Genomic DNA, 13015 nt, shown 5'->3' with positions numbered 1-13015 from the left:
CAGATACAGCCAGGGCACTGGGGCCCATTGAGAGGCTTGTCCCAGCAGCTCTTAAGTGCTGTCTTGGCTGTGGGTTGCAGGTCATTGCCATGATGAAAAGTGACCCTTTGCCCCAGTCTGAGGTTGTGTGCTCTCTGCAACAAATTTTCTTCAAGGACCTCTCTGGGTTTGGGTGTATTCATGTGCCTCTTAGTACTGACCAGTCCACTCGCCCCTACAGCACAATGTTGAGACCACCACACACTAGTAATGAGGAGTCCATAGAGTGCATCATTTGAGCCTCACAGACCCTTTGGGAAGTAAACCCAAAGAGTTCAGTGTTTGTTTGAGATTTTGATCATCTATATTTTGTAAACTGTCTTTGCTTTAACATTGTTGTTCTGGGTTATTATTATTTAAGAAATGTAAACTAAATATACAACCAAATGCAAAATAGTGGGTTGGTGAGATAAGTTTCAGAACCCTTTTGTGATTTGTTTTCCCATCATTTGCAGTGTGTGCTGGATGTAGACATCAAGTGCTTTGTGCTGGGAAGTATAGTATTTTTGAGTATACCAATTCAGCTGTGAATAATAAATCTATAATGCGCTGAATAATTTATAGGCCGACAGTCTCACAGCTCTATTGTAATGAAATCTTTTAGAGGCCTGCACATTATTTTACTTAGCTCCTGTTCCCCAGTGATGAAGCCCTAAGATGTCATACATGAACATTTCATTTGGATGTCTGTTTTCTCAAGATCTCTTTGGATGCCTAATTTCTCAAGGTCCTGAGAAAATGACATGATTCATTTGATATTTAGTGGAACGCTCTTTACTGCTTTCCTGTGATTGTAAATTAATTGGCCAGTTTCAGCTTTGTTGGCGGAGCAGTCAACATGAGCTTGAAGTGGTGGTAGACAACACTGATCACCTAGGAAACAAAACCTTGGGAGACAGGGTTCCTGATAAATGTGTGCTAAATGTAACTTAAATAAAGCAGATCTTGTTGAATCTTCATAAAAGTGGACTGGCTAATGTCACTGATGTTTGAAAAGGGTAACATAAAGGCAACTGGAGCCTAGTAAACATTGCATATTTTTCTCCAGATATCAAATTAATTGCCACTATCAAAATTACCATAAAATGTGACTAAATGGCATCTTAGGGCTTCTATAGACCCCAAAATTCTACCTTTGCTTGTAGTAACCCTGGTTGCTACTGCATGTTGAAAGTGGAGCTGCACTGTTATGTGTGGATTCACATCACATGGAGAAGAAGTCTACAGGTGGTTTCCTGACAGAAAAGGTCACTGTTCTGTTGGAGTGTATACACTATTACCAAAATACCATAACTCATAGCAGTATATAACCTCAGGAAAAAAATATTTTACTTGTGTAGGGTTATCTAACTGGTGGCCAGCTGAGAATAGTAGGCCTGCTTTTCTGATAGATCTACACACACACACACACACACAAACGGACACAAGGTAGAAAAGGGATCCTATGCTGGTCTTTTCCCAAGGCTATTAAAAGTTATGCTCAAAATCAGTTAACAAATTCTTTGTTGAACCCTCTTTGAATTGTTGACTTGTGAAAGTTTTCAACTCTGTGTGAGACTTTTTTTAAAGAACTTTTTTTACATCAAAGAGTTGTCTGCATGGAAAAGATGCCCTGAGGATCTTTTCATAGAACTTTCCATAGAACCTGTGGAGAAACCCTTGAGGGGAACTTTCATCTATCTAGTTTGAATAAGTCTCTTCTCCAAACAGAGTAGTGTGGAGCTTGGACCGTCTTTCCTGCTACCACTACAACCAGTAAGCCAGTGTGGATTCAAACAGATACTGGCAGATCGAGGTTGCTATGGTCATCTGACTCATGTTAAACCCATCGAGTCATGTTCCCTTGACCATGACGCATCTGGAGTCCATCTCCCAGCTGGTTTTATAATCCCCACTAAGACTCACTAAGTCAGGCTTTTCCCCACCCTCAACATCTGAGACATTAAATTCCATTACTGTTAAAATATCAACCCATGTCATTCATCTAACTTTTGGTATGATTCATGATTTTATGGAAGATGCATGGCAAAATGGGCCCTGTAAACAGCATGACATGTTTCCAAGCTTCATGTAAAGTTGTTTGTTGATTGTTGATTATGGTCCCACAGCTCATGTGTAATGTATGGAAACTCACATAAGCATGATCTAAATGGCGAACGAGAGATGTAGGAGACATCTACAAGATGTCTTAGGAGTGGCACTGTAGGAGGTTGAATTAAGCCGAGAATTGTGCTCCACTAAAAAACTTGGAATGCAGTGTGAAAATGTCTCCCATTCTGTGTATGTGTGAGTGTGGAGGGGGTGAGAGCCTGGGACAGTGCAGGGCAGGAGAATTTAGGGTGAGAGAGTGGAAATGGGAGGAGAAAGGGGAGCAGAGAATTTAGGGGGCAAAAGAAAAGGAGTGAAAGAGGGAGAGGGAGAAAGCGGCAGGCAAAGTAGGAGAAAGTGAGAGTGTGAGGGAGGGAGGAAGGGAGAGAGAGGGAGGGAGAGAGGGAGGGAGAGTGCGCTCCCTCTTTCTTTCCCACACTCAGGCTGTTCCCACAGTGTACCCCTAATCCGGCTCTTAATTAGGAGAGAATTCCACAGCACATGCTCTCCCTCTCTTCTCTACCTCTCTTCTCTCTCTCTCTCTCTCTCTCTCTCTCCGTATCAGCTGTACCTCTCTCCCTCTTCTCACATATTGCTCTCTCTCTCTCCCCCTCGCTCCCATTCCCCGTATCTCTCCCTGTCACCCTCTGTCTCCCTCATTCTCTCGTTCTCCATGGCTAGTTTCTCTGTTCTCCTCTGTCCTTCATCAGAACAACAGACACCAACCTCACGGTGTCACCCCAATTTCCCATTCTGAGTCCTGCTGTGAGCCTGCTGGAGTAGCCATGTGTGCGTGTCAGGGTATGTGGGTGCATGTGAGTGCAGGTGTGTGTGTGTGTGTACATGTGTGTGTGTGTGTATGTGATGTGAGAGAGAGAGAGGGAGAGAGAAAAAGAGAGAGAGAGAGAGAGAGAACCTCAGGGTAGCACAATAGGAATAAAGGGAGAACAGGTTCTCCAACCAGCTATAGATACATTACTGCTGACATAAAAGTTCTCCAAACAGGTCACCATGACACTGATACAGGTAATATTTCCATCAATTGCTTGTAATTTGATTAGTATACAGTAAAGCAAACAATTAATTAAATTAAATTAAAAACTAGATTATCATAATCACAGTGTCAAAACTACAGTGTGCATATTGAAGTATCAACAAACTAAAGTATCTCAAGTGTAAAATAATGAAGACATTGCAAAAACGACATCAACTCTAAAGTCTGTTCAAACATCAAATGCATGTCATGGAAGAGTTGAATCTTGTTGCTACACTCTTTTGAGTGAAATTGAATTTGTGATACCATTTGTAGAATAAAACTAACTTTGCTGAATATGAGTAAATACTAAATAAAAGCAGCAAAATCATACTTCATCAGAACTCATTTTGCACTTTATTTTCTCTGCTCAGAAAGTAGGTCTGCCTAATTGTACTTGGTAATGAGATATAAAATGTTCTGTGAAAGTTGAGGAAGAGAGAGAAAGAGGTAGAGAGAGGTTTTGGAACAAGAGTAGAGGTTTTGGAACAAGTGGAAAAAGCAAAAGGTGATTGGCAGTTTCGGTCTGCACCCCAGGCGCTCTTTCGCCCTTTGATTAGAAGAGTGCAGAAGAATAACAGTCTCCCCAGAGGTAACCTGAGACAGGGCAGGAGGAGGCAGGAGAGGGAGGGGTGTACAGGTCACGCTTTGCTGTTTACAGGATTACAGAGTAATGCTTGTCTGTCTGAGTGAGCCAGAGAAAGAGAGAGAAGAGAGGAGGTGGCACTCTTTCGCTCCGTGAAGTTTCTGTCTTTTGTCCCCTATTGCTCCAAGTCTCAGCAGACTTGTGGGTCTCAAAAAACCACAAACCAGATTCTAATCACAGTCAAGCTGCAGCCACAAACAGGTGTGGGAGTGTGTGTGTGTGTGTGTGTGTGTGTGTGTGTGTTTGTGTGTTTGTGTGTGTGTGCGTGTGTGCGCGCGTGTATTTGTAGGTGTGCATGTGTGTTTGTATGTGTCTGTGCATGTGTTTGTATGTGTGTGTGTGCGCGTGTTTGTATGTGTGTGTGTGTGTGTGTGTGTGTGTGTGTGTGTGTGTGTGTGTGTGTGTGTGTGTGTGTGTGTGTGTGTGTGTGTACAGATGATGTATTCTGCAGGTTGGGGCCCTGGGGAGTGTGTGTTTGTGTGTGTGTGTGTGTATTTGTAGGTATGCATGTATGTTTGTATGTGTCTGTGCATGTGTTTGTATGTGTGTGCGTCCATGCGCGTGTTGAATGTGTGTGTGTGTGTGCGCGTGCATATGTGTGTGTGTATATGTGTGTATCTGTGTGTGTGTGTGTGTGTGTGTACACATGATGTAGTATTCTGCAGGTGGGGGCCCTGGGGAGTGAGTGTTTGTGTGCTTGTGCAGGTGTGTGTGACCCCAGGGCACCTCTTGGACAGGACAAGGAGATGGAAGGCAGGTCACAAGCACAGCCACCTTTGACCTGTTCCTCTTCCTGTCGTGTGCCTTTCTTGTGTTTGTGTTTGTGTGTGTGTGTGTGTGTGTGTGTGTGTGTGTGTGTGTGTGTGTGTGTGTGTGTGTGTGTGTGTGTGTGTGTGTGTGTGTGTGCGCGCGCGCGTGTGTGTGTGTTTCAGGTCGTACTCATGTTGCAAGTGGTCTCGCATCCATCTTTAGATAGACAACTAGGGTTGCCATATTGACCACACCTTTGTCTATCATCTGTGTGTGTGTGTGTGTGTGTGTAAACGTACTCATGTTGCAAATGGTCACACATCCATCTTTAGACAGACAACTGGGGGTGCTATGTTGACCACACCTTAGTCGACCTTAGTAAAACAAACACCCAAACATACACAAACACATAACCATCATACACTTACAAACATGCTATTCAATACTCACTCTGCTTCACTCACTAGACATTACGAGACCAATAGCTTGGTTTAAAGCACAAGTAATGTGTGTACCTGTGTGCTTTCTCAATTTCTGACGTCAATTAAAAACACACTGAACAAGTATCTAGGTCTGTTGTCAGGTGTTCGGTGTGATGTGTGGTATGTTGTAATGCTATGTGTGTGTGTGTGTTTGAGTGTGTGTGTGTGTGTTTGAGTGTGTGTGTGTTTGAGAGAGACCCCCTGTCAGCAGTTGGAGGGCAGCTGTGTGCAGCTGAATAAAGCTGGAGGCGTCTGTATGTGTGTGTATATGTATGTGTGTGTTTGTGTATGTGTGTTTGTGTGTGCATGTATGTGTGTGTGTGTAAGAGAATGTGTGTGAGTGTGTGTGTGAGGTGGGGTAATTCTCCCCCTGTGTCTTCCATCACAATGTCAGTTTTGGCGGGAAGGCCAGAGGCTGCCTGCGTGCCCCCTGCCTCACTGGCCCTGCACCCACACACACTCCCTCACACACGTTTTCCCTCCGCATTTTGAGGGGATTAGGGCCATCTGCAGACCCTTCAGGAACAAAAGTGGAGTTTTAGTGCCCAAGGATGACAACAGAGCTCCGTTAAAGAAAGGCCCCGCGCCTCCCTGCGTGTCCTTGTCACCCCACTATTTCCAGTCTCCAACAATCAGACGTTCCTCACAAGCAGCCTCCCAGTTCTGGCCAAGACTCTCCACGGGCCCACACAGGTGTGCTTAATGCAAGTAACCTACAACTCAACAACTCAACTGATTGGAACACAGGTTAGGTGAGCAACATTTCCATATAGAAAGTTGCACAAAACTTGCATAATACAAGTTACTTAAAATTATGCACTCATTGTTAACACATACATCCTAACAGCAAATTGCCAACCATGCCACTGCAAAAATAGGATTTTTACTAGACAATAGGCTCAGTACTTTAACTGATTAATCATTTTCCGCAATCAGTATTGCAACCCAGTTAAATAAAACTTTTTATGTGGACCTATAATATGGCAGCTAAAAATATGTTTGTCACACTTTGTTGCACTAGTATTGTTCCCTTTAGCTGCTGAATTGTCTGTGCAAACACATTAGTTCTGTATTGTGGGGCATGCATGGGTGTGCATCCACATGTGTATGTTGGCCAGGGGCATGTTGTTGTAAATGTGCAGGTAATGGCAGGGAGCATCCTGGAGCCTTTTGTCCAGACTGAGAGCTTGTCTCCAGGGCTGGGCTCAGATCGCTTCCCCTCCCCTCCCTCTGGAACTACATAGGCACAGCGCCGAACCCAACCCATCCCCCTTCCTCTCTTTCCTGTTATTGACAAGACAGAGAGAGAGAGAGAGAAAGAGAGAGGGAGAGAGAGAGAGCATGTTCTTCACAAACCCAAACAGTTTTACGTCTGTGTCTGATATTTTTGCCAACTCTTGTAACATTGTTCCCTTTCAAGGGAACAAGCTGGCCTACAATGTGCTATTTCATGAGAATACTGTACCCATGGCTATTCTCATTAGATGTCAGAGGAGGGAGCATGCTGGCGGTATCCCTCTGCTCTGTGTGCAGCTCTAGCCAGTGAGACTGCTACTCCAGTGGTTGTTATGAACTGTTGAGGAGGGACACAGCAGGCCTGCCCTTCTCAGTGCCCACTGGCTTTTAATGGGGATTTATGGCTTCCTGAGTTCAGCGAAGGGCTTCTGCACAGACACCCTGTCTTCATCCACAAACAGCTCTCTCTACACTCCCCTAGCACTTATTTACTAGTTAGACTACACTACACTTCACCGCACACACACACATACAGAGCATGTACAGAGTCTTCTTTCCTTTCTTAGATAACTCAGGTCTTTTGATGTTCTCTTAATTATTTCTGTGGAGTGATATGCTGAAAAGGAGTTAGAAGTATCTGAAAAAAATACTGGAAAACATTTGTTTTATCTTTTAAAAAGTCTTTATAAAACACTCCACACACAACATTTACACACAACACTTACATAAAAACAATACTGACAAGACAGAGGTTTTCATAAGTTCCTATATGTTCTTATTTACATTTACCCACATTTACAAAACAATAGTTAACCTTTAAAATCATCTGAATCACATTGGTATTAATTAGGAACAACCCCTCCCGTAACAATAGCAATAATTCAGAGCACCCCCACCCTCATTCCCCCGGGGGCAATTTGGTTTCATCCGCTCCAGGCATTTAGTGCACGATAAACAGAGGAAGGACACATCTCTTGAAACAATAATCTATATTACAACACAAGTGAGATATTCTGGATGCAGCCTGGTCCTCGAGGCCTGTCAATTTGTTGTGAAAATAAATAAAATAAGATAAAAAAAAATAAAAAAAACCATCACAGTTCTGGAGAGAGACCGATCAGAAATGTACATGCAGCATAGTAACAAATCAAAAGACAAAATGGACACAAGTTTAGCCCGGCCTGACTAGCGGTAGCAGACAGAAATCATTGAATTATACAGGGGTCTAGCAGACAGTCAGACGGCCCTGTGTGAAGATAATTTATCTCTGAAGAGAGCAGCAGACCCTTCAGGCAGACTTAAAGTGCTCTGAGCTCTGTTCTGCCTTGCCTGCCTCAGTCAGTATTGGCAGCTTCTCTGCTAGCGTGCCGCTAAAGTTAGTGGATGCTAACCTTGAAGCTTACAGTTGTTTACACCGAGTTGCTCTGGCTCTTCTTAGAGCAAAAGCCTGGTGCTGTCTATTAAGAGCCATTTATAATTCATAATATATCCAGTTCTCTTGGCTCTTTGCTACATATAATCTGACTTTTTTCATTTGGTTTTATACAGTGCTTGCAGCTTCCAAATTCTCCAGATATATCCCTTCAGTCTCATGAGCAGTGCAAATGTCAATTTTCCCAAAAAATGAAAACAGGAGGTTAACTCTCCCTAATCTCAGGTACTTCAATCTCTCTATCAGGCTGGTCATGCAGCACTCATGGATTCTGGACTCCTGTCACCTATAAATAACATTTGGAGAATGAAACACAGACTATGTTGGAGAACAGACAGTGTGAAACACAGACTATGTTGGAGAACAGACAGCCATGTGTTGACATGTCTGTAGTCCTGCACATGTCTGTAGTCCTGACTGCAGTGAGTCTGTGTGTCTGTGACTGTGTCCTGAGTTGAGTCCTGTCAGGAGAACCCGTCAGCTTGGCTCTGTTGGGCCATAATTCACTCACTCCATTAATTAACCATTCTAGACACTCACTCCAAACAGTTAACCATTCCATCACACTCTAATCACTCTTCTCACTAGTTCAGTGAATGCAGTGTCCGGGCTGAGCTCTGTAGCGCCCCCTTCGTTTGAGCAGCTAGTATTGCACAGGGAAAAGCTCTCCCAAAATTTGTCCTCCCAGTAGAGCTCTGCATTACCGGCACGCACACACAAGGCCAGGGGTTTGTTTGCTTCTCTGGCTCTTTCAGTGGTCTGCTGAGGTGCTGGTGTCCATGCCCCTCACACAGCGTCCAGTTCGCAGGGCATCTCCTGGGCCAGCCTGGCCTGGTTGTACGCCCGCTGGAAGTCCTTGTACCGCGGTGCACAGCCCAGCCACGCCTGGCCGAAATGGGCGTGGCCGGTGAACAGGAAGCTGCCGGGTCCTGGCCGGACGCCACACTGTAGCGGCGTGCGGAACTCTCCGGATCGTGTCAGGCGACCGCCGGTGAACAGGGCGGACTTCTGACGGAACACTCGTGTGGCGACCACCTTAATCACAGCGGCTCCAAGTGTTGGGTCAGGCTCCACTGCCCGGATGTTCCCACGTACCACTGCACACACAAACACACACATGAATATTCAGCTCTACTTCCGTAATACTGGAGAAAAAAAAACATCTTTTTAGGTGTTCATATGTGTGCATCATGTGTGTGTGTGTGTGTGTGTGTGTGTGTGTGTGTATGTAGGTTTGCAGGTCCGTGCTGGGATTAAGGAGCTCTGACTTTCGAAACCTGATCAGCATCTAAGGGTCTTTGCGGTGGAGATGGCGATCCGTTCGGACATGTCTCAATTCCATCCAGACTAGAGCCCAGCGGCCGTGAGCAGGGAGGGGCAGGGCGGGGATTAGGCCGGAGGGGGGAGGGGGCACTAACAGAATTAGAGATGCTCTTTGACCTCTGACCCCTGTGGGGAGCGGGGGTGGAGCTGGTGATGGGTAAAGCCCGGTGGTTTTGTGTGTGTGTGTGTGTGTGTGTGTGTGTGTGTGTGTGTGTGTGTGTGTGTGTGTGTGAGAGAGAGAGACATAGTTGTCAACTCACATTTCCCTCCAATTCACCTCTTTTTTTGTTTGTGTTGCACTTTAGACAATGTGAGGGTGCCTTACAGCTGACCAATCAGGACAGACAGAGAAAGGCCAGAAGAGGAGGGAGACCAGAGAGGGACACAAAGAGATGGACACTTTGTCCAACAAAGTGGCAAAACATACTTCTAATTACTTTCCTTTGGTGTGTGTGTGTGTGTGTGTGTGTGTGTGTGTGTGTGTGTGTGTGTGTGTGTGTGTTTTAAATCTCAACTCACCAAAGTCACTAGTACACACAGCCATGAGGATTTCTGTGTTGTTGCAGGGTCTGCATGCATCTGGGAAGAGAAAGAGAGACAGGGTCAATCTCAAAGCACTGAAGGCAATATCACTTCACTCAGCCTCTAAAGCCACATAATGCTATTCCGCACACATAAGACCCGGCCAGCATCAAAGATTACACAGCCAGCTGCTAGGTTTATGAGCAGAGGTGTGGGTGTGTGTTAAGAAATCCCACCTCATCAAAGCCTCCGAATCACAGGCGAGATCCTAACTGTAAACCACCCCGAGCATTTCCTCTTCCAGACCCTAACCCACCCATACACATTCACACACAGCACACATGGCCCACTCATACTACTGGGGGTGTTAGACATGTTGGTATTGCATTGCACAAATGTTTCCCACTCTCTGCCCCTGCACTGGACACACACACAGATCACAGGAAGGCTGGTTGTTGGTGTGTGTAAAAGTGAGTGTGAGTGTTTCTGTGTGGTTCCTCTATGAATGTATGTATGCTATGCCATAGAGAATGGCTGAAACTTTTAAAGCTCTGCTCGGCCCAAGAAACTTTAAATGAGCCCCTCTCTGCAGCCCTCCTCCCCCATCTCGGTCGCCCCTGGAGACAGAACAAAGGGGAGCATCTCAGCTGATGAAAGCCCCCCTCCCCAAAGTTTCCACGGTAACTGGGCTCTCATGCAAGGCTGTGAAAGGCCGGCCCCTGGAGCCTCTCTCTCCACAGACAGGCCTTTTGTTCCAGGGCCCCCCCCCTCTCCTTCCCTTCCCCCTTCTCTCTCGTTCTCTCTCGCTCCGTCTATCTCTTTGGGATCTTTGGCCTGAAGGCAAATTACTCTACTCTGTCCAGGAATCCACAGGACCCAGACCCTGAGCAGGTTTACTAGGTGGTATTTAACTGGCTTTGCATGAGTTTGCAACTACACATGCATTTAAAATGAAATTATTTGGCCAGAGGATTTTTGTTTTGTTTTTGAGCATAATGGAAAGGAAATGAAAAGACAGGCTTATTGTAGATGATTACGGGGGGATGGGTGATTTGGCTGCAGTTCACACTTCCTGTTTTGCTGCCAGGTCTGAGGTCAGTGCAGCCTAGTGTGCTGCTACTAAAAAGCTTTATCTGACTTACCCCAGATCAGTGAGCACTTTATTTATTAGATGACCTCACTTAAACTACTTAGTAGTTATTTGGCCTCTATACTGCAACATAGATAGATAAATTGGGGCTTATCCCAATGGAAAGTTAACTTATTCTCTCAACTTTGGAGCTAACAGGAATTATGAGGAGCTATATAGACATATTAATGTGTCCTCAAACCTCAAAAAACCTCAAAACTAGCACATCAAACTTCAACAGAAGTTCATCAGACAAAATGTCCCACTTCTTTTATCCTATCACCAAAGCTTTGAAGTAATCACAGGCGTCCCTTTCACTCTTTCATCCCACGGGATGGCTATCTTTGGCTTGATTCATGACTGTTATCTGACCATCCCAGCCAACCTTTGCCATGACCCCTCCCCTTTGGTAAGACGAGCTTTTCTCAAGATCTCTGTGCCAGCAAGATTTAATCACAGAGGTAACAGCTGAAGGAGCCGCTCTCTTGAAACCTCCCCACCCGAGCCTCCTCCGCCACACCGGCTGCCCTCCAACTCACCTTCACTGCTGACTGGATCGGAGTCGGCGGACATCCCCGGGGGCCAATCCCCTCGCAGCTCGTAGCGAAAGGCGGCCACCCGCCGGCTGATGTCCTGGTGCGGGGTGGCCTGCAGGAAGAGGGCCGGCCGCTCCCCTGGTGTGGCGCTGAAGCAGTGCACCCTGGGAGACGCGTTGACCTCGGCCTCGTCCTCGCCCAGGAGCAGCTCCAGGACGCCGCTGCGCTCCAGGTACAGCTGGGCGCCCCCAAACTGCTCGGCGGGCTTCACGCACACGGAGAGCACCCCGCCCGCACCGTTACCCACAAACCCCCAGGGCAGGCGCGGCGACAGCGTGAGACGGAGCGCCCCGGCCGGGTACAGCCACTCCACTGACCCCTCGGCACAGCGGAGCCAGACCTGCTCCACACTGCCCTGCAGCTGAGACAGCCCACTGCAGAGAGAGAGGGGGAGAAGAGAGAGAGAGAGAGAGAGAGAGAGATATGGTCTAGTTAGTTTCCCTGCTTCGCTTCATCCATGTCTAATGTACAAGTGAGTGTTTCTGAGGTTGTTCTAAGTGATAATGACAACCTTTGCTTTAATCTGTAACAGAGACCTGTAAATCATTACACAAACTGGGCTCCAACAAAACACTGTCACATGATCCTGCTGAAACTGTACACTTCAGAGAGTCCTTTAGAACATCGCATACAGGCATACTCTCACACACTCACACTCATAGATTCCTTGCGTAGGAAGTGGAACAATTTTTGGAAACCGCAAGGCCAATCAGTGACTGAAGTCTGTGGTGAGACAGCTCTCTGATGAGGAGGGGATCCAGCATCAAAGACCACACATCAAATACTTTCCAGCAGCTGTGTCTGTTTGTGTGTGTGTCTGTGTATGTGTGCTAAAAGAATCACCAGACATACAGTAACTAAGTGGCCCCTGTTGCGGATTGAACATTTCTAAACACCACTAAAAAATGGAACTAAAATATAGAAATCATGTCATGCAAACTTAAACTATTAACAACTTACAAGTGCATCTCACCACAAAGCAGTGAAATACATGGATACATTTGGGTGAGCTCGGTGCAAAGGAATGCTGACAGGCTCCTTGCATGACCAACTGACTGATTTCAGTTTCAGAAAGTAATCGGGCAACTTGAGCGCACAACTAAAAGATTAGGCTACTAGTGTATGACATTTGTGTTTATCTAATTCATATTTTCAATAATAAATTGCTTTATAAGTGACTTAATACATCAGCAGCCGAAATGACTATATATTCTTCAAAAGAAAGGAAATATACATAGCATGAAACATTGAGTAATAACAATTAAGACCAATATGAGACGCAACTCTTTGGCTTTTAAAATCCCGTAGTAATAGCTGTACTTGCCTTCCCCTCCAGCTGCACTGGTCCTCTGAGTAGCTTGCAGTGGATGCATGTAGACCCGAGAGAAATGAAATCAATAAGGCTACAATCCCCAACATCTTCAACTGCTTCTGCTGCCGTTGCACGTTGGTCCGGGTGAATAGCTCAGGTAGTCCCAGTCCCTCTGGAGTTCTCTCGTCCTCAGTTTGCAGACTCTCAGTTGTGATTAAATGACCGCCAAAAACCTAATCCTCCCATAGTCATACACTACACCTCTCCGTGACGCAAACTATACCCTGTCTCTGACTATCTCACTACTGTGCTGACGTCGTCGTCCACACAGCCCTGACCACTGACCTAACCGATGCGCGCTGACTGCCGCTACAGAAAAGAAGACTCAAGTTTTGCCTCAGAGAGGACAACTCCGCGAGCCAATCAG

General features: G+C 45.9%; 2 protein-coding genes across 2 annotated transcripts in view; one reads left to right on the top strand and one right to left on the bottom strand.

Moving 5' to 3' along the window:
* ift140 (intraflagellar transport 140 homolog (Chlamydomonas)) overlaps window positions 1-11698 on the top strand; it is a 58078-nt gene extending 46380 nt beyond the window's left edge. The window contains exon 30 of the transcript XR_006027006.1: window positions 11671-11698. The gene's annotated coding sequence lies outside the window, so the exon portion shown is untranslated. The remainder of the gene's footprint in view (window positions 1-11670) is intronic.
* metrn (meteorin, glial cell differentiation regulator) lies at window positions 6947-13015 on the bottom strand. The gene is made up of 4 exons (XM_042081990.1): window positions 12601-13015; window positions 11220-11650; window positions 9549-9608; window positions 6947-8803 (listed from the first exon to the last, which is right to left on the bottom strand). The coding sequence occupies exons 1-4, from the start codon at window positions 12693-12695 to the stop codon at window positions 8493-8495; spliced, it is 897 nt and encodes a 298-aa protein (XP_041937924.1). The 5' UTR covers window positions 12696-13015; the 3' UTR covers window positions 6947-8492.

Source organism: Alosa sapidissima, chromosome 24 (genome assembly GCF_018492685.1).
Source record: "Alosa sapidissima isolate fAloSap1 chromosome 24, fAloSap1.pri, whole genome shotgun sequence".
Taxonomy (NCBI): domain Eukaryota; kingdom Metazoa; phylum Chordata; class Actinopteri; order Clupeiformes; family Clupeidae; genus Alosa; species Alosa sapidissima.
The sequence above is the reverse complement of the archived record's forward strand: the minus strand, read 5'-3'. Positions and strand labels throughout refer to the sequence as shown.

Bases quoted from the DNA above. Each gene is read 5' to 3' on its own strand.
- metrn (XM_042081990.1), bottom strand. From the start codon at position 12,695: ATGTTGGGGATTGTAGCCTTATTGATTTCATTTCTCTCGGGTCTACAT. The intron at 11,651-12,600 runs GCAAGTACAGCT...CTCTCTCTGCAG, and splicing joins CAGTGCAGCTGGAGGGGAAG to TGGGCTGTCTCAGCTGCAGG. The intron at 8,804-9,548 runs GTGAGTTGAGAT...TTGTGTGTGCAG, and splicing joins TGTGTGTACTAGTGACTTTG to TGGTACGTGGGAACATCCGG.